This window comes from Felis catus, chromosome E1 (assembly GCF_018350175.1).
Source record: "Felis catus isolate Fca126 chromosome E1, F.catus_Fca126_mat1.0, whole genome shotgun sequence".
Classification (NCBI taxonomy): Eukaryota; Metazoa; Chordata; class Mammalia; order Carnivora; family Felidae; genus Felis; species Felis catus.
Genome location: NC_058381.1, coordinates 47,523,063 through 47,549,938, shown reverse-complemented (window position 1 = coordinate 47,549,938; position 26,876 = coordinate 47,523,063). Strand labels below are relative to the sequence as shown.

The 26,876-nt window shown below is 44.2% G+C and overlaps 1 protein-coding gene across 14 annotated transcripts in view; it reads left to right on the top strand.

Annotated features, from left to right (window-relative positions):
• The first annotated feature begins 11,587 nt into the window (after positions 1 to 11,587).
• The window catches only part of BPTF (bromodomain PHD finger transcription factor), a 147,023-nt gene continuing 131,734 nt past the window's right edge, over positions 11,588 to 26,876 (top strand). For 6 of the 14 annotated variants that reach the window (XM_023243985.2, XM_023243982.2, XM_023243986.2 and 3 more), the window contains exon 1: positions 11,590 to 12,279. In XM_023243985.2, coding sequence (XP_023099753.2) covers positions 11,646 to 12,279 — 634 coding nt within the window. In that variant the 5' untranslated portion in view covers positions 11,590 to 11,645. Of the gene's footprint in view, positions 12,280 to 26,876 lie in introns of all 14 variants that reach the window. The other 8 variants (XM_023243984.2, XM_023243983.2, XM_023243976.2 and 5 more) reach the window with 4 other exon arrangements.

The following is a 26,876-nucleotide window of genomic DNA, read 5'->3' as shown; positions in this document are numbered from 1 at the left end:
CATTCCTTGAAGCACTTACGTATTTCTTACTAATTTTTATCAAGATATAATTCACATACCGTAAAATTCACCCTTTTAAATAAAGGTACAATTTAGTAGATTTTCGTGTATTCACAAGGTTGTGTAACCATCACCACTATCTGGTTCCAGAACATTCTCATCACCCCAAAAAGAAGCCTGGTGACCATTGGCAGTCACTCCCCATTCTCCCCTCTTCCATTTCCCAGCAACCACTAAGCTACTTTCTGTTTCTATGAATTTGCCTATTCTGGACATTTCATGTGAATGAATCATATAATATGTGGCCTTTTGTGATTGGCTTCTTTCACTAAGCATAAGTTTTCTAATCGTGGAAAAATACACTTAACTTAAAATCCATTTACCATTTTAAACATTTTATTTATGTACTTATTTATTTTTAAGCATTTAAGTTTTTAATTGTTTTTATTTTGGAGAGAGAGAGAGCAAACGGGGGATGGGCAGAGGGCGAGAGAGAGAACCTTAAGAAGGCTCTGCGCTCAGCACAGAGCCCAACTCCAGGCTCCATCCCGTGACCCTAGAATCATGACCTGAGCTGACATGAAGAGTCGGACGCTCAACCGACTGAGCCACCCATCTGCCTCCATTTTAGGCATTTTATTTATTTTTTTTTATTTAAAAAAATTTTTTTTCAACTTTTTTTTTTTTTTTCAACGTTTATTTATTTTTGGGACAGAGAGAGACAGAGCATGAATGGGGGAGGGGCAGAGAGAGAGGGAGACACAGAATCGGAAACAGGCTCCAGGCTCTGAGCCATCAGCCCAGAGCCTGACGCGGGGCTCGAACTCACGGACCGCGAGATCGTGACCTGGCTGAAGTCAGACGCTTAACCGACTGCGCCACCCAGGCGCCCCCATTTTAGGCATTTTAAAGCGTACAGTTCAGGGGCACCTGGGTGGCTAAGTGTCCGACTGCGGCTCAGGTCATGATCTCCCAGTTTGTGAGTTCGAGCCCCGTGTCGGGCTCCGTGCTGACAGCTCAGAGCCTGGAGCCTGCTTCCGATTCTGTGTCTCCCTCTCTCTTTGCCCCTCCCCAACTCGCACTCTGTCTCCCTCTCTCTCAAAAATAAGAATAAACATTAAAAAATAAATAAAAATAAATATTGAGTGGGGCGCCTGGCTGGCTCAGTTGGTGGAGCATCCAACTCTTGATCTCAGGTCGTGAGTTCAGGCCCCACGTTGCACAGGGAGCCTATTTAAAGATAAGTAAATAAATAATAAAAGTGAATCTTTATTGAGTAAGGGAAGGTGCCCCATGGACATTCCCAACTCCCTAAATTTGCTTCCCCCATTCCCACAGGCCAGGATGGTTTGTCTGCCTGGCTCAAGTCCTTTCCCCCCAAGGATACCACCTCCTCTGAGCACCTACAAAATGATCAGCTTTCACCCGTCAAGCTGTTCCAGTCCCTTCAACCCTGAAGTAGTCCTTCCCTTCAGTCTCAAGCTACCAATCGGTGTCTTTTTTGTGCCTTTAACCACGAGTCTCTCTTCAATTTCTCCTCCATCGTGCTAGATACCCTGGAAGGAGATGAACAAGAGGCAGTTCTACCCTAAGGGGCTCTCTCCACTTGCAGGTGGAGATGTGTGAACAAGCAAATACAACATGGCGAGAAAAGTGCAAAAGAGAGACACATGTGATCACTTGCTCAACATATGACCACAAATAAAGAGACGCATCTGTAAGGCTCAGTATAGCAAACCCAGGCAAGAGTCGATGCAGCCCTGAACGAATCAGAATTCGCCATCAACATATTTTAAAACACGTATGGTGCCTCGGGTTTCACATCCTGGCTCCGTGCATCAGCTATGTGACCTACACAAATTATGTAATCCTGGGCTCTCGTTTCTACCTAGGGGAAATAATACTTAATCCAGAGCAGCGCTGAGAGGGTTAAATGAGATAACATTTCATCATATATACACTTAATCAATGATATGTTTGAATTACTGTTGACAAAAATTTTAAATTTTTTTTTTAACGTTTATTTATTTTTGAGACAGAGAGAGACAGAGCATGAAAGGGGGAAGGTCAGAGAGAGAGGGAGACACAGAATCTGAAACAGGCTCCGGGCTCTGAGCTGTCAGCACAGGGCCCAACACGGGGCTCGAGCTCACGGACTGTGAGATCATGACCTGAGCCGAAGTCAGATGCTTAACTGACTGAGCCACGCAGGCGCCCCAATTTTAATTTGTTTTTTAAGTAAACTCTACCTCAAACGTGGGGCTCAAACTCACAACCCCGAGATCAAGAGTTGCATGTTCTCCTGAATGAGCCAGCCAGCTGCCCTGACAAAAAACTTTTTAAAAAAAGTTTTTCATGTTTTTAAAAAATTAATTAATTAATTAATTATTTTTTTGAGAGAGAGACAGAAAGAGAGAGAGCAAGCCGGGGAGGGGCAGAGAAAGAGGGAGCATTCAGCACCGAGCCTGATGCGGGGCTCGAACTCATGAACCGTGAGATCATGACCTGAGCCGGATCAACACGAATTTTACATACAGCAAAAGAAGCTGTCAGCACAAAGATGTTTGTGAAGTGCCGGCAAAAATTTGAAACCAGCAAAATCCTCTTGTTGGAACATTCTGCAGCCATTAAATTGTGAGAACATATTGTAGAGTCACAGATACAAACGCACTGAACAAAAGGGGTGTATGTGGTCTCATCTTGGCTATGTAAATACATCCCCAACGTCCCTGGGCCTTTCCAGCCTGTGGGTTTAATGAAGCTATATTCACCTTGTACCCAAATTTCTCTGCCTCATTGCCCCCACCTGCTCCTGCAGACCTCTGCAAAGGCCCTAAGGGACCTCGGGCGTAGCTAGAACATGCTTGCCCCTCCATCCCATGTCCCCAGTGTTCAAAACGTAGGTTCTTGATAGATACAGCCACTCTTTTTCCAGGACTTTGCCCTTGCCAACCTCACAAAGGACGTCCCCCTGTAGGGTGACCACCCATCTGGTTTGCCAGGACCTGAGGCACTTCTTGGGATGCCAGCCATTGGGTACTCAAACTGGGAGAGTCCTTAGCAAACTGGGATACGTTGGCCCTCCTATCTCACTGCACACGGAACTTCCAAGGCTACAAAGTTCTTAGGTGAGGTTTGTCTTCTCGGCAGGAGCCAGGCTGTGTTCCTCCCAGAGTAAGGACTGATGGATCACACAGAGGACTAGGTGAGTAGAAGATTTAGGCTTGGATTCGGGGGACTTTTCCCTGCTCCCAGGGAAGTGAGACAACCAATCAAAAGGTTGCTTGAGAAACAAGCGATCAGAGCATAGGTCTGGACAACAGGTGCTGGTCTGGGGGACGTGAACTCACGGTGGCTCGTGAAGTCAAGGGAGTGGACTAGAGGATCTGGGAAATTTGTAATTAGGACAGCACCTTGAAAATAATGACATGTGAGCCAACAGGTGTAGGGAAAGAAATCCACAAAAGAAATGAGGGGAGTGGCTAAAGAGACGGCAGGAAAAGTCGAATTTGAGGTTTGCAGTTTTGGGGCCCAGTTTCCCCAATCAGTTCTCGGTTTCCGTTTGGCCACGCCTTACCCCAGAGCCATTATTAATACTGACTGATCTGTCTCTAGACTTCTCTTCCTTTTCTTCTAGTTCCTGGAATGTAAGCGATTCCCCAAAGTCTGTATGAGGTACTCTTTTCTCTCTGCACTCTCTTCCATGATGGCTTAATTTACCCCCATGGCCGCCGTTTACATCTCAATGAGGCCGGTTCTCAAATTCTACCTCCAGTGTCAATCTCTTCAGAGCTTCCGTCCGCGTTTCAAACAATCTCCTGGACATTTCCACTTCATTTCCCCACCAACAAGCCAAATCCAGCCTACTTAGTATGAACCATGGCAGGATCATAATCATGGATGTTAGCATTGGAAGGAACCGTAGAGATGACCGAATAGAGACCTGCCACACCAGGGAGCTATGGCACACACTAGGGCACGGTGAATGAGATCTGGACAGGTGGAGATGTTCATCCTCCCTGCCCTCAGAGTTCATCATCCTCCCTGGACATTTTACCTCCCTGTCCACTATGGCCTCATTCTCTGATGGCCTTAAGAGAGTGGGGTCTGATAGTGAGCAAAAGACAACCATTGGCAGTCAGCTGCAGGGCACATCAGTGTCTACATAGAGAGGCTGGAGGGGTTTGTGACCCAGGTGCCCAAGGGTTGTGGGGAGCAATCTGGTGGAGAGGGGGGTATGGGTGAGTGTGTGTGTGGGGGGGGCGTAGGGGTGAAGATCCTAGCGCAGAAGCTCAGAAACTGTCTTCACGTACTTTTATTTTTTTACGTTTATTTATTTTGAGAGAGAGAGAGAGAGAGAAAGCTCAAGTAGGGGAGGGGCAGAGAGCAAGGGGAAGAGAGGGTGGGGGGGGGAGAATCCCAAGCAGGCTCCCCACTGCCAGCACAGGGCTGACACACCTCGAGATCGTGACCCGAGCCGAAGTTGGACACCTAACCGACTGAGCCACCCGGGCGCCCCCCTCGCACTCTTTTATGTTGGACAATTTTGCCTGTGGCTGATGTGCCGCAAACGATGTACAAGCCGTGAGGTGACCATTCTAATGATGCCTGTGTCTCGTTGTTATCTGGAAATGCTAGCCACGAAAAAGCTTGATTGGCTCTAACATCCACAAGAAATTCCATGGGCGCATTTGTCAATGAAAGAAAAGCAAGAGCTTTAAATATAACTGAAGTATAATTTCTACCGTGGTAAGTGTTGCAACGGTTATAAAAGACGCTTCAACTTTTTTATCACCTACTGCTGCAAACAGTTTCTTGTCATTTAAAGAGATCGCTGTTAAAGCGTCTGGATCAGGAATTGCAAGAGCTATTTAAAACACAAAGCTGAGAATATAAAGTTAGGTCCCGGGATTCAAATTCAAGTTTCTCGTTTAATACAAAAAAGGGCTTTTGGGGAAGCGTTACAAATTCACTGTTTGATATCTTCTATCTACCGCTGTATGTTTAAGTTTAATTTTTAGTACCATTGTACTTAGGAAGAGAACACTTTATTTTTACAAATGCAGTATGGCCCTGAAATGACCCTCCAGTTCCATTGGATGCTGTCATGTGAAAGGATTGGAAAGCACAGGTCTAACCTAGTCCCCCTCACTTATTCATGAGGAAACCCGGGCTGGGCTCCACCAGGGTTGAGCGAGCTAAGGTCACAGAGCTAATCACTTCCTTCCTAAAGCAGCGCCCGTGCTGACTTTCTGAGTCTTAACAGCAGCAGGTCTGTGATCCATCACTCTCTGAGTCACTCAAGTCCAAGTCAACTCGTGTTGACTTCTTTCTCTGTGTGTCAGATCTCCCTCGGTCTATGTCCCCTCCCCGGGATGATGGGAGCTGAAACCCAGGTCCTCCCCTCCCGGCCTTCCCTGCGGCCAGACTCTGTACTCACGCACACACATCCCAGCTTCGGAACTGGAAGCTGGCAGCGCTGTGGGGCAGTGCCCGGGGCCTAGTGTCGGTGTGTTACCAGGACAAGCTGGGACCTGTGCCAGGAGGCAACAACCAGGCCATCGCCAGCCTGATTTTGCACTTCCTGGTTGCATACTCAAAGTCTGGTTCTTGGGCACTCCCAGAGATCCTGTGAGCTTCAATCAGGCAGTGTTGGTTTCTGTTGCTTACAACCAAGAACCCAACTGGATAAAGAAATTGGAACCAGACTGGATGAAGTCTATAGACTCTCAGGGAAACGGGGTGGGGATGGTCTGTGACTGTCTGGAGAGTCTTTTGAGCTGGATGATAGAGAAAATGCTCCTAATATTTGGGATTTATTTTCTATTTTATTTTCTTTTTTAACATTTATTTATCTTTTGAGAGACAGAGCATGAGCAGGGGAGGGGCAGAGTGGGAGGGAGACACAGACTCGGACGCAGGCTCCAGGCTGTGAGCTGTCAGCACAGAGCCCGACGCGGGGCCTCGAACTCACGAAGCACAAGATCGTGCCCTGAGCCGAAGTCAGGCGCTTAATGGACTGAGCCACCCAGGCGCCCCGAGATTTGAGATTTAAACACCCCACGGCAAAATAATTCAACAGAATATGCGTCACCTGGAATTAAAGGCAAGTCTTTAGAAGACTGAATGGCTGTAACCATAGAACATACAATGGATGTGAGAATTTTGACTGTGGGGTGTGGAGCTTTCTTCCGACAGTGCTGAATATTTGGCGACTCTCTTAGATTCACAAGACAAATATATACCACATTTATATATATGCTGCTTTAACACATTTTCTATTTATTTATTTGTTTCTGAGAGAGAGAGAGAACTTGAGCAGAGGAGGGGCAGAGAGAGAGGGAGACAGAAGATCCGAAGCGGGGAGCCCAACGAGGGGCTCGAACTTACCAACCATGAGATCACGACCTCAGCCGCAGTTGGACACTTAACCGACTAACACATTTTCTAAATGACCCGGAAGCTCGCTAACGTTGAGCAACAGCACGAAGCAAAAGGTTCTTCAGCAGATCTAGGCTGCAGCGCAAGGAACTGTGCTAAGTGGTTCCTCATGACCCAGTGGGTCCACTGGTGCTCCGTGAACAACCACATGCTGGGATGCTGTATAGAGCCTGTGGCAGGCCCCCAAAAGAGCATCACTATGATGTGCTTAGGGTTTTTGGAGCAAAGCTTGCTCTCTTTGGCTAACAACCATTCTCCTTTTTCGAAACTGTTTTGTGTTTTAATTTTTTTTAATGTTTATTTTTGAGAGAGAGAGAGAGAGAGAGCGAGCACAAGTTGGGGAGGGGCAGAGAGGGAGACACAGAATCTGAAGCAGGCTCCTGTCTCTGAGCTGTCGGCACAGAGCCGGATGTGGGACTCAAACTCACGAGCTGTGAGATCGTGACCTGAGCCGCAATGGAGAGTCAGATGTGTGACCCACTGAGCCACCCGGGTGCCCCTCTGGAAACTGTTCTTAAGTTGCTGCCGGGCCCTGGCAAGATCGACAGTCTGGCCCTGGAGTACCAGGTGACCATGTAACCTACATGGCTTCTCATGAGCCGAGTTATCTGTCCCCATTGGCCATCAAGTGCCCAGGAGTCCTCCCTTCCCCAAGAGGACGTGGAATATATAAGAGCAGGCCTGAGCATTTTTTTGGAGAAGACACAATCGTGCAACTCCCAATATGTTTACTCACATTTTACTATCATCCTCCCTCAATTCACAACCGCGGCCTCCTGGGAAACTCCTATGACCATGTGACGAAGGAGGTCCCTTGAGCTTGTTTTACAGATGGTGTCAGCCGGGAGTGGATTGCTAAGGGGTTATAGTTGCGCTTGCAAATGGTCCTGGAAGGACAATGGCACAAGGGAATCGCCCAGTGGGTAGAGCTTGGAGGGGTATTCTCGTGGTCCTCTTTGCCTGGAGAAAGACGCTATACCAATTCATGGGCAGGTGGTCAGGGACTTAGATTGGTGACAAGGTCTGAGTGAGAGAACACAGACGAACCTCTCAGAGCAGACCGAGAAAGTAAGCGCGTTTGTGTCCTGCATGGACACTTACCAGAATGCTCCCACGGCTAAAGAAGGTTAAAGCTGGTGGACAAGAAGACCCGCCTTGTGGTTGTAGATCAAGCTCCTTTTCTAGTCAAGCTAATGCCTGTGTGTTGGGGTCACACAAACATGGGCTTCTCCTCGGTGAGGCTGACCTGGCTGTTGCTACTGCTGAGTGCCCATGTTTGCAAGAATCATTAGAATGGATTCTTTCTATCACGGTGGGTACAGTGAGTCAAGCCTCTTTGGGAAGAGGCTTACACTGAATTTGGATTTGCTTTTCCCACCAGCAATGCTTTTACCGTCGCCATCCTAGATGGGTTTACTACAGACCTTATTCGCCGTCACGGTATCTTACGTATACATCATGGCACCTGTCTTAGTCACTTTGGGCAGTTATGACAAGTTACCATAGTCTGGGGAATCTTTTTCTTTTTAATGTTTATTTATTTTTGAGAGAGAGGGAGAGACAGAGTGCAAGTGGGGGAGCAGCAGAGAGAGAGAGAAAGAGAGAGAGAGAGTCTGAGGCAGGCTCCGGGCTCTGAGCCCTGCAATACCCAATGCAGGGCTCAAACTCACTGTGAGATCGTGACCTGAGCTGAAGTTGGATGCTTAACCAACTGAGCCACCCAGGCGCCCCAGCCCCATCTCCTAATACCATCACATTGGGAGGTACAGTTTCAACATATGAATTTGTGAGTATGCAAACATTGGGTCCAAAACAGCATCTGACCAAGGAACTAAACAGTGAAAGGAGGAAAGAAACTGGCTGTCCTATCGGACTCCTAGCCCTGTTGTGGACCCCGACAACTGGCTTTGTAGTGAATGGTCCATGGAATACAGCTACCCAGCCAGTTGGAAGGCAACAGCTCGAGAGCGTGGATTCCATTTATACTTGGACCCAGCAGTTCTGGAGGTGTTCGTATCTTTCTCAGGAGTTCCTTTTCTGTTTAAATGAACTAGAGTCAGTTTCCATTGCTTGCAACTAAAACCTCCAAGTAATACAAAAATACCTCTCGGGTATCTGGCTGGCGTAGTTGGTAGAGCATGGCACTCTTGATCTCAAGCTTGTGAATTCAAGCCCCACACTGGGCATAGAGCTTACGTAAAAACAACCAACCAGCCTCGGTTTATGGCATCTAATTTTTTTTTTTTTTTTTGTAAAGGTCTTCCTCCACTACTAGCTTGCAAACCCTAAAGGCTGTCTGTAGTTTTACTATCTTTGTATTCCCTATAGTATATAAAACACTGTGCTTAAAAAGATTTTTCTAGGGGCACCTGGGTGGCTCAGTTGGTTGAGCGTCCGACTTCAGCTCAGGTCACGATCTCGCAGCCCGTGGGTTCGAGCCCCGCGTCGGGCTCTGGGCCGATGGCTCAGAGCCTGGAGCTTGCTTCCGATTCTGTGTCGCCCTCTCTCTCTGCCCCTCCCCTGTCCATGCTCTGTCTCTCTCTGTCTCAAAAATAAATAAACGTTAAAAAAAAAAAAGATTCTTTTAAATGTTTATTTCATTTTGAGAGGGGGGGAGGTGGGAGGGGCAAAGAGAGAGGGAGACAGAGGATGCCAAATGGGCTCATCGCTGACAGGAGAGAGCCCAAGGTAGGGCTCGAACTCACGAACTGTGACATCATGATCTGAGCCAAAGTCGGATGCTTAACTGAGCCACCCACGGCCCCCTAAACTTTTTTTTAAAGATTTTATTTTTTAAAGACTGTTTTTGAGAAATCTCTACACCCAATGTGGGACTTAAACCTACACCCCGAAATTAGAAGTCTACCAATTTTTGGCACTTTGCTGCCTCTACCAACTGAGCCAGCCAGATGTCCCAGAATGCTGTGCTTTACATAGTGAAGGATACAGGTTGCAAACTTGTAGACTCTGGGCTACATCTGAACTGCATTTATTTTGACCAGTCTGAAGTGGTTTGTTTTTTGTTTTTTAATTTTTTAAAATGTTTATTTTTGAGAGAGAAGACAGAGAGACAGAGTGCAAACGGGGTAGGGACAGAGAGACAGAGGGAGACGCAGAATCCAAAGAGGCTCCAGGCTCTGAGCTGTCAGCACAGAGCTGGACGTGGGGTTCAAACTCACGAACCATGAGATCATGACCTGAGCTGAAGTCGGATGCTCAACCAACTGAGCCACTCAGGCGCCCCGTGTTTTTGTTTTTTTTTTAATCGACTTGGTTGCCCTATATAAACCAAGAGATCTCCTATGAAATGCACACTTCCACCTTCTCTTGAAGAATTTGAAGATCTGGCTACCTTACACCCATATTTCTATAGCTGCCCTCTGTAAACAAAGCACAGGCTCTTCCATTTGTCAGTCTTCACTTTGCCCACTTTGTTTTCTTTGCTTACGTGGTCCTTGAAGGCCTATAAATTTGCCACCCTTGATGAAATAGAATTATACTGAGTTTACTTGGCAATTAATGCTTGTATTTTCATTTTCATTTCACTTGTGTTCTGTTCTTCTAATTAGGTTGTACTAAGCCACTTGGTGGACAGAATCCTCCTCACTATTTTTAAATCACTTTTTGGGGGCGCCTGTGTGGCTCAGTCGGTTAGCCACCTGACTTTGGCTCAGGTCATGATCTCCAGGTTCATGAGTTCGTGTTTGAGTTCCAGCCCCGCCTTGGGTCTGTGCTGACAGCTCAGAGCCTGGAACCTGCTTCAGATTCTGTATCTCTCTCCCTCTCTCTCTCTCTCTCTCTGCCCCTCCCCAGCTCGTGCTCTGTCTCTCTCTCTCTCTCCCTCAGAAATAAATAAAAACATTAAAAAAAAATCACTTTTTGGTTGTCACATATTCAATTTTTTTTTTAAGTAGGCTTCAGGAACAGCGCAGATCCCAACTTAGTGCTTCAACTCAGGATCCTGAGATCAAGACCTCAGCTGAGCTCAAGAGTCCCATCCTTAACCGACTGAGCCACCCATTCGACCCTTGATAGATATAAATATATGTAGAAAACTTTTCTCTAATCCCGAGCTGACCTTGATTCCTGTGAGTTGAACACCTGACTTGGTCTGGCGGTGCCTGACACTTCATCATCATGATTCGTTCCCTGGGCTAAGCTGAGATCTAGTGACTTTAAGAAATTAAAATTATTTCCAGAAAAGATATCACAAACACACAACATCTCGAACTAGGTTTTAGGCGGGAAGTCATCCTTTCTACTGCTAATAAGAAATTGGAAAGTTCTTGCCGAGGTGGTCGAGTTTCTAGCTGGGACACTGGGAAAGGTGGAAGGAGACTGGAATATAGCTGCGTTCCGGCTGAGGCTCTTCTGGTGGGGATTTTATCCACTGAATCTCAGAGCGACTTTCCCTCAGGGTCTGGCAGCCCAGGGCGTGGTTCCTGGCACAGCCCCCGGGTAGTTGTCATTGGGATCAATTTTAGGATTGTCTAGAACCAGGTCTTAGGAGTTTCACATTTCTGGGGGCTCGTCTCCCCGGGCCCCGGTTAATTTCCCTCTCGCGCTGGTGCAGGCGGCCCCCTCCGGACATCTTTTGGCTCTTTCAGCATCAGTTTCCCCCAAGGGGGCGGGAGGGGGACGAGTATGGAGCCGCTCCTGCCCTCCTCTCCGAACCGGGGAAGAGGAGACGTGAGAGGGAGGATCTGCTGAGTCCAGGCGCCGGCGGGGACTCCGCCGAAGCAGCGGTCTCCCCTGGCCAGTGCCCCGGGGCACTTCGCGAGCACTGCGCCCCTCTCTGCCGCGCCGCCCGAGTCCGCGGTCCAGCCGCGCCGCGCGGAGGCGCCCCTGCTTCCCCGCCCCCGACCCGGCGCTCCCGCGCTCCCCCTAGCGGCCGCCGCGCGGCCTCGCTCCGTCCCAGGCTCGTCGGCGGCGCAGCTCACGTGACCGCGCTCCGGGCCTGCGGCCGCTGTCGGTTCCCCCAGTCACCGAGCGAGAGGGAAGAAACAAGATGGCGGCTGAAGGCGATCCGGAGTGGGGCCCCAGCAATTCGGATTGAGCCTTCTCCCTCCACCCGCTTCCGCCGGCCGGGCCCCTCCCGCCCGGCCCCGCGGGCCTCCCCACCCGGCCCCGGCGCCCCCCACCGCCACCCCTCCGCCCGCCCCTCCCCCCTCCGCTTTCCCTTCTCCCCCCGCCTCGGCTCCGACATGAGGGGCCGGCGGGGCAGGCCGCCCAAGCAGCCCGCGGCTCCCGCTGCGGAGCGCTGCACCCCGGCCCCGCCGCCGCCGCCGCCGCCTCCGCCCACGTCCGGACCCATCGGGGGGCTCCGCTCGCGGCACCGCGGCAGCAGCCGGGGCAGGTGGGCCGCCGCCCAGGCTGAGGTGGCGCCCAAGACGCGGCTGAGCTCGCCCAGGGGGGGCAGCAGTAGCCGGAGGAAGCCGCCGCCGCCGCCGCCGCCGCCGGCCCCCCCCAGCACCAGCGCCCCGGGCCGGGGGGGGCGAGGAGGCGGGGGCGGCAGGACGGGGGGCGGGGGCGGCGGCGGCCACCTGGCCCGGACCACCCCGGCCCGGAGGGCCGTCAACAAAGTGGTGTACGATGACCACGAGAGCGAAGAGGAGGAGGAGGAGGAGGAGGACATGGTCTCCGAGGAGGAGGAGGAGGAGGAGGAGGAGGACGGCGACGCCGAGGAGACCCAAGATTCCGAGGACGACGAGGAGGATGAGATGGAGGAGGACGACGATGATTCCGATTATCCGGAGGAGATGGAAGACGACGACGACGACGCCAGTTACTGCACGGAAAGCAGCTTCAGGAGCCATAGCACCTATAGCAGCACTCCAGGTACCCACCCAGCCCAGTTGCTGCAGACTCCTTCCCCACCTCCTCTACCCTCCCCCCTCGCTCACTCCCTCTCTGGTCTCCCCCCACCCCCACCTCCCCCCCCAAACGGAGGGGAAATGCGACGGCACATCAAGTGGCAAAAAACTAGATTTACAAGAGGAAAGAGGCGCATTGTTCAAAATGGAGATTGCATTGTTGCAGTTTGCAGGCCACACACTCGCTCTCTCTTTCTCTCCCCCCAACCCCCTCTTTTTCCTCTTCAAAATTTGTGCCAGTGCAGTGTCTCCACCGGGCAGGATTGAAACTTTGGCACACACATTTCCATTGCATTCATTTTTCTCCCCTTGTTTTGGTTTGGTTTTTGGAATGAAAGAAGCCTCTTGTTTTGCAAACCTCTTTGCATTTCTAATGTGGTTTCTTTTAGATTTTTATTATATATCTGTTCCTTAAAAGGGAATTGAGGATTTAGACAGATTGTGGCACACAGATACACAAAAACATGCTTCTCTTCACACTCCTAGCAGTGTGGTTTTAAAATTGTGTTAAGGAAATGGATCAGTTGGGTTAGTAGGGGAGCCTTATCTGGTCCTGTGTGTTTGTTTTTATCCTCGGGTGCTAATGGGCTCGTGCAACAGTTGCTAGTAAATGGCTGATTAAAAAGCAACGTAGAAAACCAGACGAAACCAAAACGAATTTGGCAGTACATTCGATTCCAAGTCATTTTGGTAAAATCCAAAATAAAAGTAGGAAAGCGTTAGCAACACGCGGCTTAGCTAATTCGATCCCTTTGCTTCGCCTGAGAAATGCAGTTTCGGATCACCTGTTGCAGAAGATGTATAGTTGATCATGCAGACATAATTGCTGAAGGTGAACTTTTGGACTAACTTCTGAGTTACACAGCAGAAGTACGTGGGGATTTATTACAAAATGACTTTTTTTTTTTCCCCATTCTGTTTCTAAGGATAAGTCTTCCTTGGATGTGTAATGAATTTCTCCAGGGTGACTTCTCTCCTGTTTTCTCACAGAAAGTTTCTCTGGGCTGGTGCTGAGATGCATTTGTTTTGTTTTGTTTTGTTTTGTTTTGTTTTGATTTCAAACACACAATTGCTGCTTTGTATTAAATACGCAGTTGCAGGTTACTAAATTGTGAAAAAAAAATGTAATTTGTAACAATAATCTACAAGATTCTTCCTTTACATTTTCGTTAGTCTGGATTACCTAAATTAGATTCCAGTTTTATGATCATTTACAAAGTTAAGTTTATGAAGAAATAGGATGTTAAAGTAATTAAGGTGTGTCACTGGTTTTAAAAAGAGACTAGGGTAGCAGAAGAGGTTCAATTAAAATATTTCCATTTTTTAATAAATGCTTAACTACTTACGGAGGAGTGTATTAAGCCAGACTAGACTCATAGGGGTTGTCTTAACAGCAAGTGCAGCAGGTAATTTTTTTGCCTGACAGAATAGTTGCCTGCCTTTGCCCGGTTGGGGGGGGGGGTGGGGAGAAGGAAGGGAGGCTGGGAGGAGATTGAAGGGAATGAATCAAGTTCAAGTATTTATGTCTTGCACGTAGAAGGAACTGCATGCCACTTTTCATTTCTCGCCAAGTTAGTATCTTTTGTAGTAATAGTTTTTACCTTACGAAATCGCATGTGGTTCTTTCTGCCCAGAATTGAAAGACCCATAGAGACTGAATTACACTATCTGAGCAAGTTATTTGGGGCTAGACAGAGCTGAGGCATTTTGGCAGGGTTGTTCAGCTAACTTTGACCTCTCTTTGAGGGACCAGCAGGCAATACTTAGGGTTGAGAGCTTGTGTGTATGCCGACTTAAATTACAATTTGTGTTTAGGTTTCCTTTAAAAAAACAAAAAAACAAAAAGCAAACTTGTATATTTGTGTACTTCCGTGACATTTTGTTTTTATTAATGATATTTGTATCCTACCTGGTAGGATTCTTGTCCTATGTTTACATGAAGTTAAGGATTATATCTTTTTGTATTAATCTTCTATCCCTTGCAGTTCCTAGTACAGTATCTTGCACATAGCAGCCACTCATCAAAGATTGGTTAGATAAATGATTGTTAGGCAAGAGCTGTAATAGATGGAAGTTTTGATAATTCTGCAATGGGTGCCATAGCTCCTAAATACTTGGGATTTGGGAAACTAAAAATTAGTCTAAGTAAATTTTGATAGTTTGACCAGTGAGTGTTTTTAGTAGCAGAGTTAGTGTGTTTCGTTTACACTATTTCATATTTCATACGGCTATTTCATATTACCTGCCAGGCATTTGCCTCTCTTTATTGGATGTGGTGTTAACTTGTTGGATGATTTACTTTTTAAAGCACATTATTTCTCAAGATTAGGGTAAAAGGGATCATGCATTTTGTGTTCTAAACTTTGAGAATATGTCCACTTGGCTGGAATGAGTAACAGTGCATGACAGTGAGTTGTTGAGGCTGAGCACGAGTTTCATTGGTTTTATTGTCTGTACTTCCAGACAATAAAGGCTGGGAAGGAGGCTGTCAGGTAAATGTGTATATGTGTATGCTTGGGAAGAAAAAAACATTGTGGGACTTGATATCCCAAGAGCACATAAAGAAATAGGATTGGTGGCTTTGAATCCTGTACTGTCAAAGCTACTGTCAAAGGATTACTCTTTATTGGTAATTTAGAACAACTTGATTAATTTTTGTAGACTAGAACTTTGGCTTTAAGTACTAACATGTTAAATTCCCAGCAAAAGAAATTATTCACTAGTTTATTCGTCTATCGACTACTATGTAGGTAATATGACTATTCATGATGCAAAGACGTTGGTTGGTACTACAAGCTTACTTTTCTAAAACCGTCAATTTTTTTTTAAAGTTTATTTATTTTGAGAGAGAGAGAGAGAGAGCGCATACGAGCAGGGGAGGGGCAGAGAGCGAGAGCGAGAGCATCCCAAGCAGGCTCTGTATTTGGGTCCACAAAGGGCTCAGACTCCTGAACCGTGAGACTGTGACCTGAGCCGAAATCAAGACTGGATCAACGGACTGAGCCACCCAGGTGCCCCCCACCATCGATTTTTTTTTTTAAGGTTTTTTTTTTTTTTTTTTTTTTTTGTAATCTCTATTCCCAATGGGTAGAGATCAAGAATGGCATGCTCCACCAACTGAGCCAGCTAGGTACTCCTAAAATCATAGATTAACAAGTTTTTTTTCATTGGAGAGTTAAAGGTTTACCTTTTATGGAGAAAAATTTTAAGTGGGTACATAAGGTATTCACATGACAGTGTGATAGAGATGACAGTTTGTTAATATAAAATTGAAATCATCTAGTTTTTTCAGCTAGAGGCATTTGGCTAAAAAGTCTTTTATTTTTATTGTTTAATTTAGAATATTTTAGCCTGTAGGTTTTATGATATATTTTGTCAACACACTGAGAAAGACTATATAGAAAATGTGTTTTATTTTTTTATTTTTATTTATTTTTTAAATGTTTATTTTTGAGTGGGGCGCCTGGGTGGCTCAGTCGATTAAGTGTCCGACTTTGGCTCAGGCTGTGATCTCACGGTCCGTGAGTTCGAGCCCCACGTCGGGCTCTGTGCTGACAGCCCAGAACCTGGAGCCTGCTTCAGATCTGTGTCTCCCTCTCTTTCTCTGCTCCTTCCCTGCTCACGCTCTGTCTCTGTTTCTCAAAAATAAATAAATGTTTTAAAAAAAATTAAAAAAACTAAAAATGTTTATTTTTGAGAGAGAGAGAAAGTACGAGCAGGGGAGGGAAGCGAGTGGACAGAGCATCTGAAGCAGGCTCTGTGCTGACAGCAGAGAGCCAGATGCGGGGCTGGAACTCATGAACCATGAGATCATGACCGGAGCTGAAGTCAGACACTTAATCGACTGAGCCATCCAGGCGCCCCAAAAATGTGTTTTAATAGGCATTTGGTGTAATTCTGGCAGCACCTTAAAATCAAGCATTTGCTAAATTAAAAAAATTAAATCATACTTGAAACTGAATTTTTTTTTTTCATGTAACCTGTGTGGGACTTCTGAGGTATTATACTTAGTTGGAATTATGAAATTTGGAACCTCTGATGACTTCAGAAAGCCAAAGACCTGGTGGTACCCTGGGAGAGTAGGTGATTTATATCCTCTAAGGATTATGACAGAGAACAGTGACCTCTATGCCATGAACGAACTGTAGATTTATCTGAAGCAGAATTTGTTACTGGTTTGGCATTATTTATTCCAACCAGTGTCAACCAAGTATCTTTTCAGTGTTTGTGTAATTCCTGATTGCTACAAGTCAACTACAAAATGCAGTAGAGATTTAGAGGAGGATGAGATCATACCATACCCTCTTTGGGGGAGTTGGTGTGGGTATATGCTTTCTGGATGGGCATGTGCAAGGTGATGATGGATAGACCAAGGGAGGGAGGAACATGAACTAAGGCACTGATTTTTTTTTTTTTTTTTAAAGATTTTCTTTTTAAGTAACCTCTACACCCATCATGGGGCTTGAACCCACAACCCTGAGATCACGAGTCACATGCTCCACAGACCGAGCCAGCTAGGCACTGATTTTAAAGTGTGGGCAGTCTTAAGTAACCTGGTTTAGCAAGAGCATGAGCATGTAAATAAGAAACTAGGAGTGCCTGCATGGCTCAGTTGGTTAAGTATCTGGCTCTTGATTTCAGCTCAGGTCGTGATCTCACACTTCGTGGGTTTGAGACCCACGTCGGGCTCTGTGCTAACAGCTCAAAGCTTGCTTGGGATTCTCTCTCTCTCTCTCTTTCTCCCTTTCTCCCTCCCCCCCCCCCCCCTGCTCTTGCTCTCTCAAAATAAATATGCATTAAGAGAAAATTAAAAAAAAAAACAAACTGTAAAGGTCTGTCGTTGGGCAGTATCTAGAGAACCAGGCTATAGTGTTTGTACTTTCTGACTCTCATCTGTAGGGTAAATATCAGGCTGGATCAGTGATCCTCTGTCATTTTTCATTCCTGGAACACCCGGGGGATGTGCTGTATTCCCATCAGCAGCACGCAGGAGAATGAAACAAAACCAAATCAAATCATGGAGACTTTTGTTAAGTCACCATTGCAGCCAGCTCATTCCCCCCAAATTGAGAGTATTACTGGAGGAGGTAGTTTCTGAAGCTGCCCCCTACCCCATCTGTTTCAATTCTGTTTCATTTGCGGGTATTGGTGATTGATCAGAAGATCTGCAAACAAGTGGAGTATGATTTTAGTAGGATGTTAGCAAGTTTAGCATGGCTTCTGTTCTGCAGGATGGATTGGAGGGTGAGGTAGCCAGTGGGAATCCGGAGGGTTTGGAAGCACTGAATGGAAGATCAGTTCAGAAGGTTCCTCAGAGTTCTCCAGGCCTCGACAACATCAGAAGTGTAGACAGAGGAATGCGTCACATAGGCTTCTGGAGGAACGGTCGTGTTTTGAGTGGCAATAGGAATTCAGGATTATAAGGGAAATGAGTGGGATCTGTTTTCAGATATCTGTATCTGAAGAGGTTAAACATGAGAAGTAAAAGAAAGAAAATGAGGGCCTCCACGAGTTATTAAAAAGTTGGGCAGCCTGATCTGTGAGTGGCGAGCAGGGACATCTGAGGTATGCAGTAGTACGCTGTCTTGTGTACAGTTTGCGTTCATCTTCTTTCCCGGGATGTACTTGGAAGTGGAGCTATGTACTGAAACGTGTACGGACGGCGGGACTGGGGTTGTTGAGGCCAGGAGCTCTGATCTAGTCTAGTAGACTCTTTTCGTCCTCAGTACCTTGTGTGCTCCCTGTGTCTGCGGATCCCTGGAGGGGGTGTACAGGGGCTGTAAGGTGGTGATTGTGGTGGGGGACTCAGACCGGAGCAGATCCTAGCAGATACCCTCTTTGCATTGAATTGATTCCTCCCTTCTTGCCCCTTAGCCAAGCCTGAACCCCGAATCCCGCTTCCTGCTTTCCAGGAGGCATCTCCCAGAAGTCTTCCCAGAGTACTGTTGCTCACCTTGGTCTTTTTTTCTCTTTGAATGCCTGCTTATAGCCTATATCATAGGCTCAACTTCATAGTTGAGCACTAGTTTAGCATTGACCCTCATTCTAATTTTTTCATGCTTTCAGTTCTTTAAAATGGTTAAGCCTCAGGAGGCAGAACATTTCTTTAAAAAAACACAAAACTTACACTTGCAAAATGCACTTTAAGATTTTATCTTTTTAAGTAATCTCTACACCCAATGTGGGACTTGAACTCATAACCTCAAGATAACTGAGCCAGCCAGGCATCCCGGCAAAATGCACTTTAAAAGTGCATATATGTAAAATCATATAGAAAGAATGAAAGTGCCTATAACTCAATGTAATTATGTTTTAATTGTTTTGTTTATTGGTATATGTAAAATTATTTTATATTTTTCTAGCTATTAAGTTCTGTTACTCAAATATTACGTTTTGACTACTGAATGATTTTTTAAAATAGTAACAGTAATAGCTAACATTGATTGGACACCTAAATTACTGAGTAACTCTCAAACAGTATTTATTATTTTTTAATTTTTTAAATGTTTTATTTATTTATTTTAAGAGAGAGCATGCGCATGTCTGCGCACAAGCATGCATGAGTGGGAGGGGGGCAGAGAGAGAATCCCAAGCAGTCTCCATGCTATAAGTTTAGAGTCCCACTTGGGGCTGGATCTCACTAACCATGAAATCTTGACCTGAGGCAAAATCAAGAGTCAGAGGTTTAGCCAATTGAACCACCCAGGAACCCCAATAATTCCATTTTTTTAAGTCTTTTTTTTTTAAGTTTATTCATTTTTGAGAGACAGAGAGAGAGAGAATGGGGGAGGGGGAGAGAGAGAGAGAGAGAGAGAGAGAGAGAGAGAATCCCAAACAGGTACCATGCTGTCAGCAAAGAGTCCACTGTAGGGCTTGAACTCACAAACCCGTGAGGTCATGATCTAAGCTGAAATCAAGAGTTGGACGCTTAACCAACTGAGACAGCCAGGCACCCCCCAATAATTCCATTTTTTGAAACAACAGCTTTATTGATATAAATATATATATTTCATAAAATCCACCCTTTTTTAAAGTGTCTAATCGAGTGGTTTTTTTTGTTTTTTTTGTTTTTTTTTAAATTTTTTTTTTCAACGTTTATTTATTTTTGGGACAGAGAGAGACAGAGCATGAACGGGGGAGGGGCAGAGAGAGAGGGAGACACAGAATCGGAAACAGGCTCCAGGCTCTGAGCCATCAGCCCAGAGCCTGACGCAGGGCTCGAACTCACGGACCGCGAGATCGTGACCTGGCTGAAGTCGGACGCTTAACCGACTGCGCCACCCAGGCGCCCCTAATCGAGTGTTTTTTTAATATATTCACAGAGTTGTGCAGCCATCGGCATTCCCTAATTTCATACCAGTTTTTCATATCTTCCCCCAAAAGAAACCCATACCCATAGCAGTCACTCCCGGTTCTCTCTTTCCTCCATTGCCACCCCCTGACAATAACTATTTTCATTCTGTGTTGATTTGTCTTTTTTGGATGAAATTTCATATACATGGAATCATACAACATGTAGCTTCTTTCACTTAGCATAATGTTTTCAAGGCTCATGCATGTTGTAGCACGTAGCAGAACTATATTTGAATAATAGTCCATTATATGGACATACCACATTTTGTTTATCCATTCGTCCAGTGACGGAAATTTGAACTGTTTCCACTTTTTGCCTGTTACGAATAATGCTGACATCAGCATTTTGTGTATAGGTTTTTGTCTCCACAGTGTTTTCATTTCTTAAGGGTGTAACCTGGGAGTGGAATTGGCGGATCATTATAAATACAGTCTTGATAAAATCATTTTGATCAGACATTTTGTTACGATAGTTTTAGAACCGTTCTCTTACGATGAATGAGAGCTGGGTTGTAAGTCTTTCGTATTATCTGTGATTTTTGGACTGCCTTAGGTCATTTTGGATAATTTATTCCGGAAGGATTTGTCAGAAGACTACTGTGAGTGGAGTCATACCATTGATTTCCACACTGTGAGTGTGGGGACTTGTGGCAGGCACCTGCGTGTGTGAGCCCACCACAAAATTTTAGGCTGTTAAGATGTATGAGAGTCTGAGGAGTATAGATAAATTTTGTGTGTGTCAAGGATCTAAAGAGGTAGCATGGAGCATAGAGATTTAAAGTGGAGAATCTGGACCAGACTTCATGAATTTGAATCTGGGCTCTGTGGTGAATGGGCCATTTGCTTAACAGTGTCTCACTTTGCTCATTTCCTCATAAAATGGAGATATCATAGCATTTAATTCAGGGTGTTGTGAGGATTAAATGGTTAATACATGTGAAATGCCTCGGACAGTGGCACATGGTATAAAGATTCAACAGATAGTAGCTATTATTATCGGTTGATACGTTCCTGAACTGAAGATGGAGATTCTGTGAAGATATCAGGGCCTTAATTCCAGTCTAGTGAAGTAGTATTTTATTCTGTCAGAAGATGTCATCCGATTCGCCAGGTCTAAAAATATTTTGAGGACCCCATTTAAGTAAAAATATGCATTAAAACAGAGCTTTAATACCCCCCCAAAAAGAAATATTGAATGTTTAACTTACCCATTAAAAAAATTTGGTTTACCTCACATCTGATTTATTCCAGAACTATTATAAATAATATATTTCCTTCAGTTTTTTGCAGTGGTCATTAAAGTAATAGAAAGCACCCTTGCTACTCTAACTCTTTGGTAGTTCGTGCTGCCTTTCTCTGCCTGTTCCTTCAACACCAGTTTTCCAGGTTTGCAAGCCAGCCCATGCATGGCCCTCTCACCACCTCCCTTCTTCCCCGGGGAGCTCATCTGTTTTCAAGTTGTTTTTAAGAATTGTGGTGAAAATTATAAAAATAGTGCAGATTTACTCTTTTGGGAAAACACACATAATACAAAGATGAAAATGAAAATCTATAATCTCACCAACCAGAGGTAACTACCAGGAATGTTTTTATACCATTTCCTATAACATGTTTTTACCTACATATTTTTAAAAAGGTACAACTAGGATTATATCAGACAAACTGTTTTTAATTGGTATATAGCAAGATTTTCCCCTGTCACGGTCTTTATCAAGGTAGTGTATGAACATAGGTAACATAAATTAAAATTGTATTAAAGGCTCATAGTGAACAAAAGCAGCTCCCTGCCTCTACCTCTTTCCACCCAAGACCCCTCCAAAGGTGACTTTCAATTCTTGAGCTGTATCCCCCCCCCCCCCCGGGATTTACCACAGTATTTTAAAATAATATGCTTATATTTGGTTTATCAGTTTCTGACATTTCTCTTTTGACTTTGTTAATGATAGATGAAGATTTAGCCTTATTATAATTACCCTTTTCCATATCTTCTCATTATAGCATGATTTTTGGATAAATGTTGAGGAATATATTACATTATCATAAGTATGTAAATATTGACAGTTGAACCAAATACCGTGCTATAATTATAATTATTATTACTAACTATTTTCCTGGAGTTCATTGCCTTATTTTTTTTACTTGGTTAATGTTCTATGTATCTAGCCCAGTGCACTGTCAAGTCTGTAAAATATCTCCTACTATTTTCTAAACTGTCAAATGTAACAGTTCCATGGGTGCCTGGCTGGCTCAGTTGGTAGAGCATGCGATTCTTGATCTTGGGGTTGTGAGTTTGAGTCCCACACTGGGTTTAGAGATTACTTAAAAATAAAATGTTTAAAAAAAAATAACAGTTCCATGTTTTTTGCTTGTTGATCTCCCTTCTGCACCCCTCTCCATTTATGCTTTCACCTGAACTGATTGCTCTTGTAGATTTTTTGAACATCACATTGGAACTTCTTTTTTGCCGCTTCCCCATGTAGATTCTGTTTTTGGAGTCTTACATTTTTCCTGATCTACTGCTCTTTTTCAGCACAACCTCTAGTTGCTTCCTAAGAATGGATGTGCACGAGAAATAAACTTAAAAAAAAATCATTTATGTTTAAAATGCCCTTTGCAACTCTAATACTTGATAGATAGTTTGGCTGGGTATATAGGATCCTAAATTTAAAAATCAGTTTCACTTGAAAGATTTGCTTGATTGTATTCCAGAATCTAGTGTTGCTGCTGAGAAGTCTATTCTCAGGGCCATTCTGATGGCTTTCTTCACGTGTGACTTGTTTTTTTCCTTTGTAAAGTTTTTAGGCTCTTTTTATGGTCTCTACTTTCATGAGGTTTTTCAGTAATACCATATCCCTTGATGTAGGTTTTTGTTTTCATTAACTGCGCTGGGTGCTTGGTGGTCCCTCTCCCTTCTTTTTAATTAAAAATTTTTTAATTTTATTTTAAGTAAACTGGACATCACGTGTGGGTCTCAGACTCAGGACCCTGAGATCAAGAATCCTATACTCTACACCCTCCACCCACTGAGCCATCTTGGCACTTTTGGTGGGTCCTTTTAAAATGGAGATTTAGGGGCACCTGGGTGGCTCGGTCGGTTAAGCGTCCGACTTCGGCTCAGGTCATAATCTCATGGTCCGTGAGTTCAAGCCCCGCGTCGGGCTCTGTGCTGACAGCTCGGAGCCTGGAGCCTGTTTCAGATTCTGTGTCTCCCTATCTCTCTGCCCCTCCCCTGTTCATGCTCTGTCTCTCTGTCTCAAAAATAAATAAACGTTAAAAAAAAAAAAATTTAAAATGGAGATTTATTTGTGTTCTTTAATTTTGGGAAAGTTTTTTCTGTTATTTGCTCATTTTCCCCCAAATTTGCTTTGTTTTCTTCTTGGACTCCTAGTTAGATGTTGGATCTGTTAGACTGATCTTACTAAGTTTCTTGTCTTTTTAAATTTTTTTTTTTGTCTTTTTGTCCTTTTTGTCTGCTTTCGGGGTGATTTCTTTCTTTTTCTTTTCCAGACTTTCTGTTAAGTTTTTATTTCAGCTATCAGATATTTAATTTCTAGTCTTTTAAAAAATTTTTTTTATGGAGTGCCTGGGTGGCTCAGTTGGTTAAGTGTCCTACTTCGGCTTACATCATGATCTCATGGTTCGTGGAAGGCAGCTATGCTCACCACTGTACCACCAACGCTCATGGTTCGTGGGTTTGAGCCCAATATCGGGCTCTGGGCTGACAGCTCAGAGCCTGGAGCCTGCTTCGGACTCTGCGTCTTCCTCTTTCTCTGCCCCTCCCCCGCTTGTGCTCTGTCTCTCTGTCTCTCAAAAATAAACGTTAAAAAATTAAAAAAAAAAATTTTATTGTAACTAGGCTCCATGACCAACATGGGGCTTGAATTCATGACCCTGAAACCAAGAGTTGTACACTTCTACCTACTGAACCAGCCAGGCACCCCAGTTATTTAATTTCTAAAAGTTGCTTTTTTTTGTTGCCTTTTTATAGAAGCATCCTGTTTAACGATATATTTTCTTATGTTTCTTATTAATGGTAATTAAAAAATTATTGAAGTACACCTTTCATATATAATAAAATTCACCCTTTTTAGTATATAATTTTGACTCTAAGTTTTGGCAAACACATACAAGGCTGTGCACCGCCATGTTAATTCCATGTTAATTTGCATTTACCTAGTGATTAATGATGCTTAATATCTTTTCATATACTTATTTGCTTGTCTGTGAAGCAAATCTTTGGTGAAGTGTCTGTTGAAATATTCTGCCCAATTTTTAATTATTGAATTACTGAAATATTTAATTTTTATTATTGAATTTGGAAAGTTTAGCTAACAATAATTATTTATGTTACATAACTTCCCAAAGCTTTTTCCTCTGTTCCTATGTTAGATCATCCTCTTCTTGGAAGTAATGCCCTTTCTTATCTTCTTATCTCTCTGATGACATTTAGTATAGTTTTCTTGAGCTTTTTTTTTTTTTTTTGTTACCTCAGATTCCATTCTTTTTGTTTTGCTTGTTGTTGTTTGTTTTAAATGTTTATTTTTGAGAGAGAGAGCGAGAGAGTGTGTGCGATGAGTGGGGAGGGGCAGAGAGAGAGGGAGACAGAGGATCTGAAGCAGGTTCTGTACTGACTGACAGAGCCCGATGTGGGGCTTGAACCCATGAACAGCGAGATCATGACCTGAGCTAAAGTCAGATGCTTAACCAGTTGAGCCACCCAGGTGTCCAATTTGTTGTTGTTGTTGTTTTAGTAGGCTCCATATCCAATGTGGGGTTTGAACTCACAACCCTGAGATCGAGTCACATGCTCTACTGACTGAACCAGCCAGGTGCCCCAGATTCCATTCTTCTCTTTCAGTTTTCTCTCCTTAATAGTGGAGGCTTTTTTTGGATACCATGAACCTTAGCTGTTCATGGAGTGAGACACTGAATAGCACCCACTCTGGGTAATGGGTGGCCATGGTTTCTCAACTGGTAAGTTTCACTGTAAGGTGATTGGGGAGTGAGACTTCCTTTTCTTTGGTGGAACCCCAGATACCAGTATTTATTTTTGTGTATTTTCATTTTTCTCTTTTTTATTTTTCTCCTGTGAGTCTGTTTGCTTTCTTAAGGGAAGATTTCTTAAATTTCTTGCCTGTGGCTGGAACTTAGGGGTCTGAGAGAGTGTGTATGCCCAGTATCCTGGGAAATTAGATGACGGAAGGTGGCTAGGGCTCTCACGTGTATGCACGTGTCACTAAATTTCCCATTAGGAACCCTGAATTAGCTGTCTCATTCCTCCCCTCCACTTCTGAAAGTTCTTCCTCTCTGCGAAGTCAGATTCCTCTTCTCCCAGTTCCACATTCCACAAATTCTCAAAAATTGCTTTACTGCTTATGTCTTCTCTCCTGTTTTTTTTTTTTTGTTACTTTCTCCCTTCTCCACTTGTCTTGAGATACAATTGACATATAACATTAAAGTAGTTGTGTACAACATAATGATTTGATATATATTGCAAAATGATTACTGCAATAAGTTAACATCTATCACTTAATGTAGTTAAAAACTTTTTTTCTTGGGACACCTGGGTAGCTCAGTTGGTTAAGTGTCTGACTTCGGCTCAGCTCGTGAATTCAAGCCTCGCGTCGGGCTTGGAACCTGGAGCCCATTTTAGATTCTGTGTCTCCCTTTCTCTCTGCCCCTCCTACTCTTACTCTGTCTCTCAAAACTAAACGTAGGGGTGTCTGGGTGGCTCAGTCGGTTAAGCGTCCGACTTCAGCTCAGGTCATGATTTCACAGTCCGAGTTTGAGCCCCGTGTTGGGCTCTGTGCTGACAGCTCAGAGCCTGGAGCCTGCTTTGGATTCTGTGTCTCCCTCTCTCTCTGCCCTTCCCCTGCTCATGCTCTGTCTCTCTCTTTCTCAAAAATAAATAAAGAAGAAAAAAAAATAACTGTAACGTAGGGTAGACCATGGTAAGTGTTGTAAGAAAAAGAGAAATTAGGGAGAGAAGTCACGTTCTATTGGGAGATCAGAACCAGTGTCAAGAATAAGGTTGAACTTTAGATATGCTTTGTAAGTTGGGTAAGATTTCTCCAAGTAGAGGTTGAATAAGAGAAATGAGGATATGAATTATAACAGATGGACAGAAAGATGCCTGTTTAGGGTCTACATGCTTGTGGTTTGAGTGTTCAGCTAAGACTATAGAGAAAGGGAGATTGTATTTGGGTCCAATTTGAATGAATGCCAGTCTGAGAAATTTGTACTTAGTTGACAGTCATTGAGTGTTTTAAAAGTGGAACATGTCATGATAAAGCTGATTAAAAAAAAAAAGTCTGGCTTTGGTTTATAGGATTTATGTGATTATGTATAGCATTTTTTAAAAGTTTATTTATTTTGAGAAAGAGCACATGTGCACCAACAGGGAAAGAGCAGAGAGAGGGGGAGAGAGAAGATCCCAAGCTGGCTCTGTGTTGTCAACACAGAGCCTGACTCGAGGCTTGAACTCATGAACCATGAGATCATGACCTGAACTGAAATCAAGAGTTGAACACTTAAACAACTGAGCCACTGAAGTGCCGCATATAGGATGTTTGTAATAGGAGAAGACTGATAGAATATGACTTTTAATAACTACGTAAGATTCCATCCTAAGGCTTTGTCAAAATAGTTAAGCTGTACTCTGTTTACTGGCTATGGTTGCCTTCAGTGGCTATTCTTTTAGATAGATCTTGGTTCACATCCCTGATTTTTTTTAAGGCTTTACTATGTATTATTAATATATTATAAATAGTATGTAAAATACATATATGTAATATATTCTATGCATGTTATAATATGTATGTAACATGATATACCATTATATTATAAATACAGTAAATATATTTTCACCAGCCGTATACAAATATATATTTCACCAGCTGTCATTTTGCCAGCACTGGTTATTTATAAAGCATCTTTGCATTCGATGGGTTAAAAGCTCTCTTGTTTGAATTTGCATTTCTTTGCTAATAAAATTTAATACTTTTGTGGCCTCTGATGTCAAAATCTATTTGTAGTCATGATTTCTTTCCTGTGTTTTAACTCATTAATGGGTGGATACTTCTTGCACCCCTCCACTTAGATCTTCTATAGACACATCACATTGAACGTGTTCCAAATAGAATTCATTCTTTAGTGACCACTCCCAATGTCCCATTTCCTTGTTCGGCAAATAACGGCACTGCCCACTGA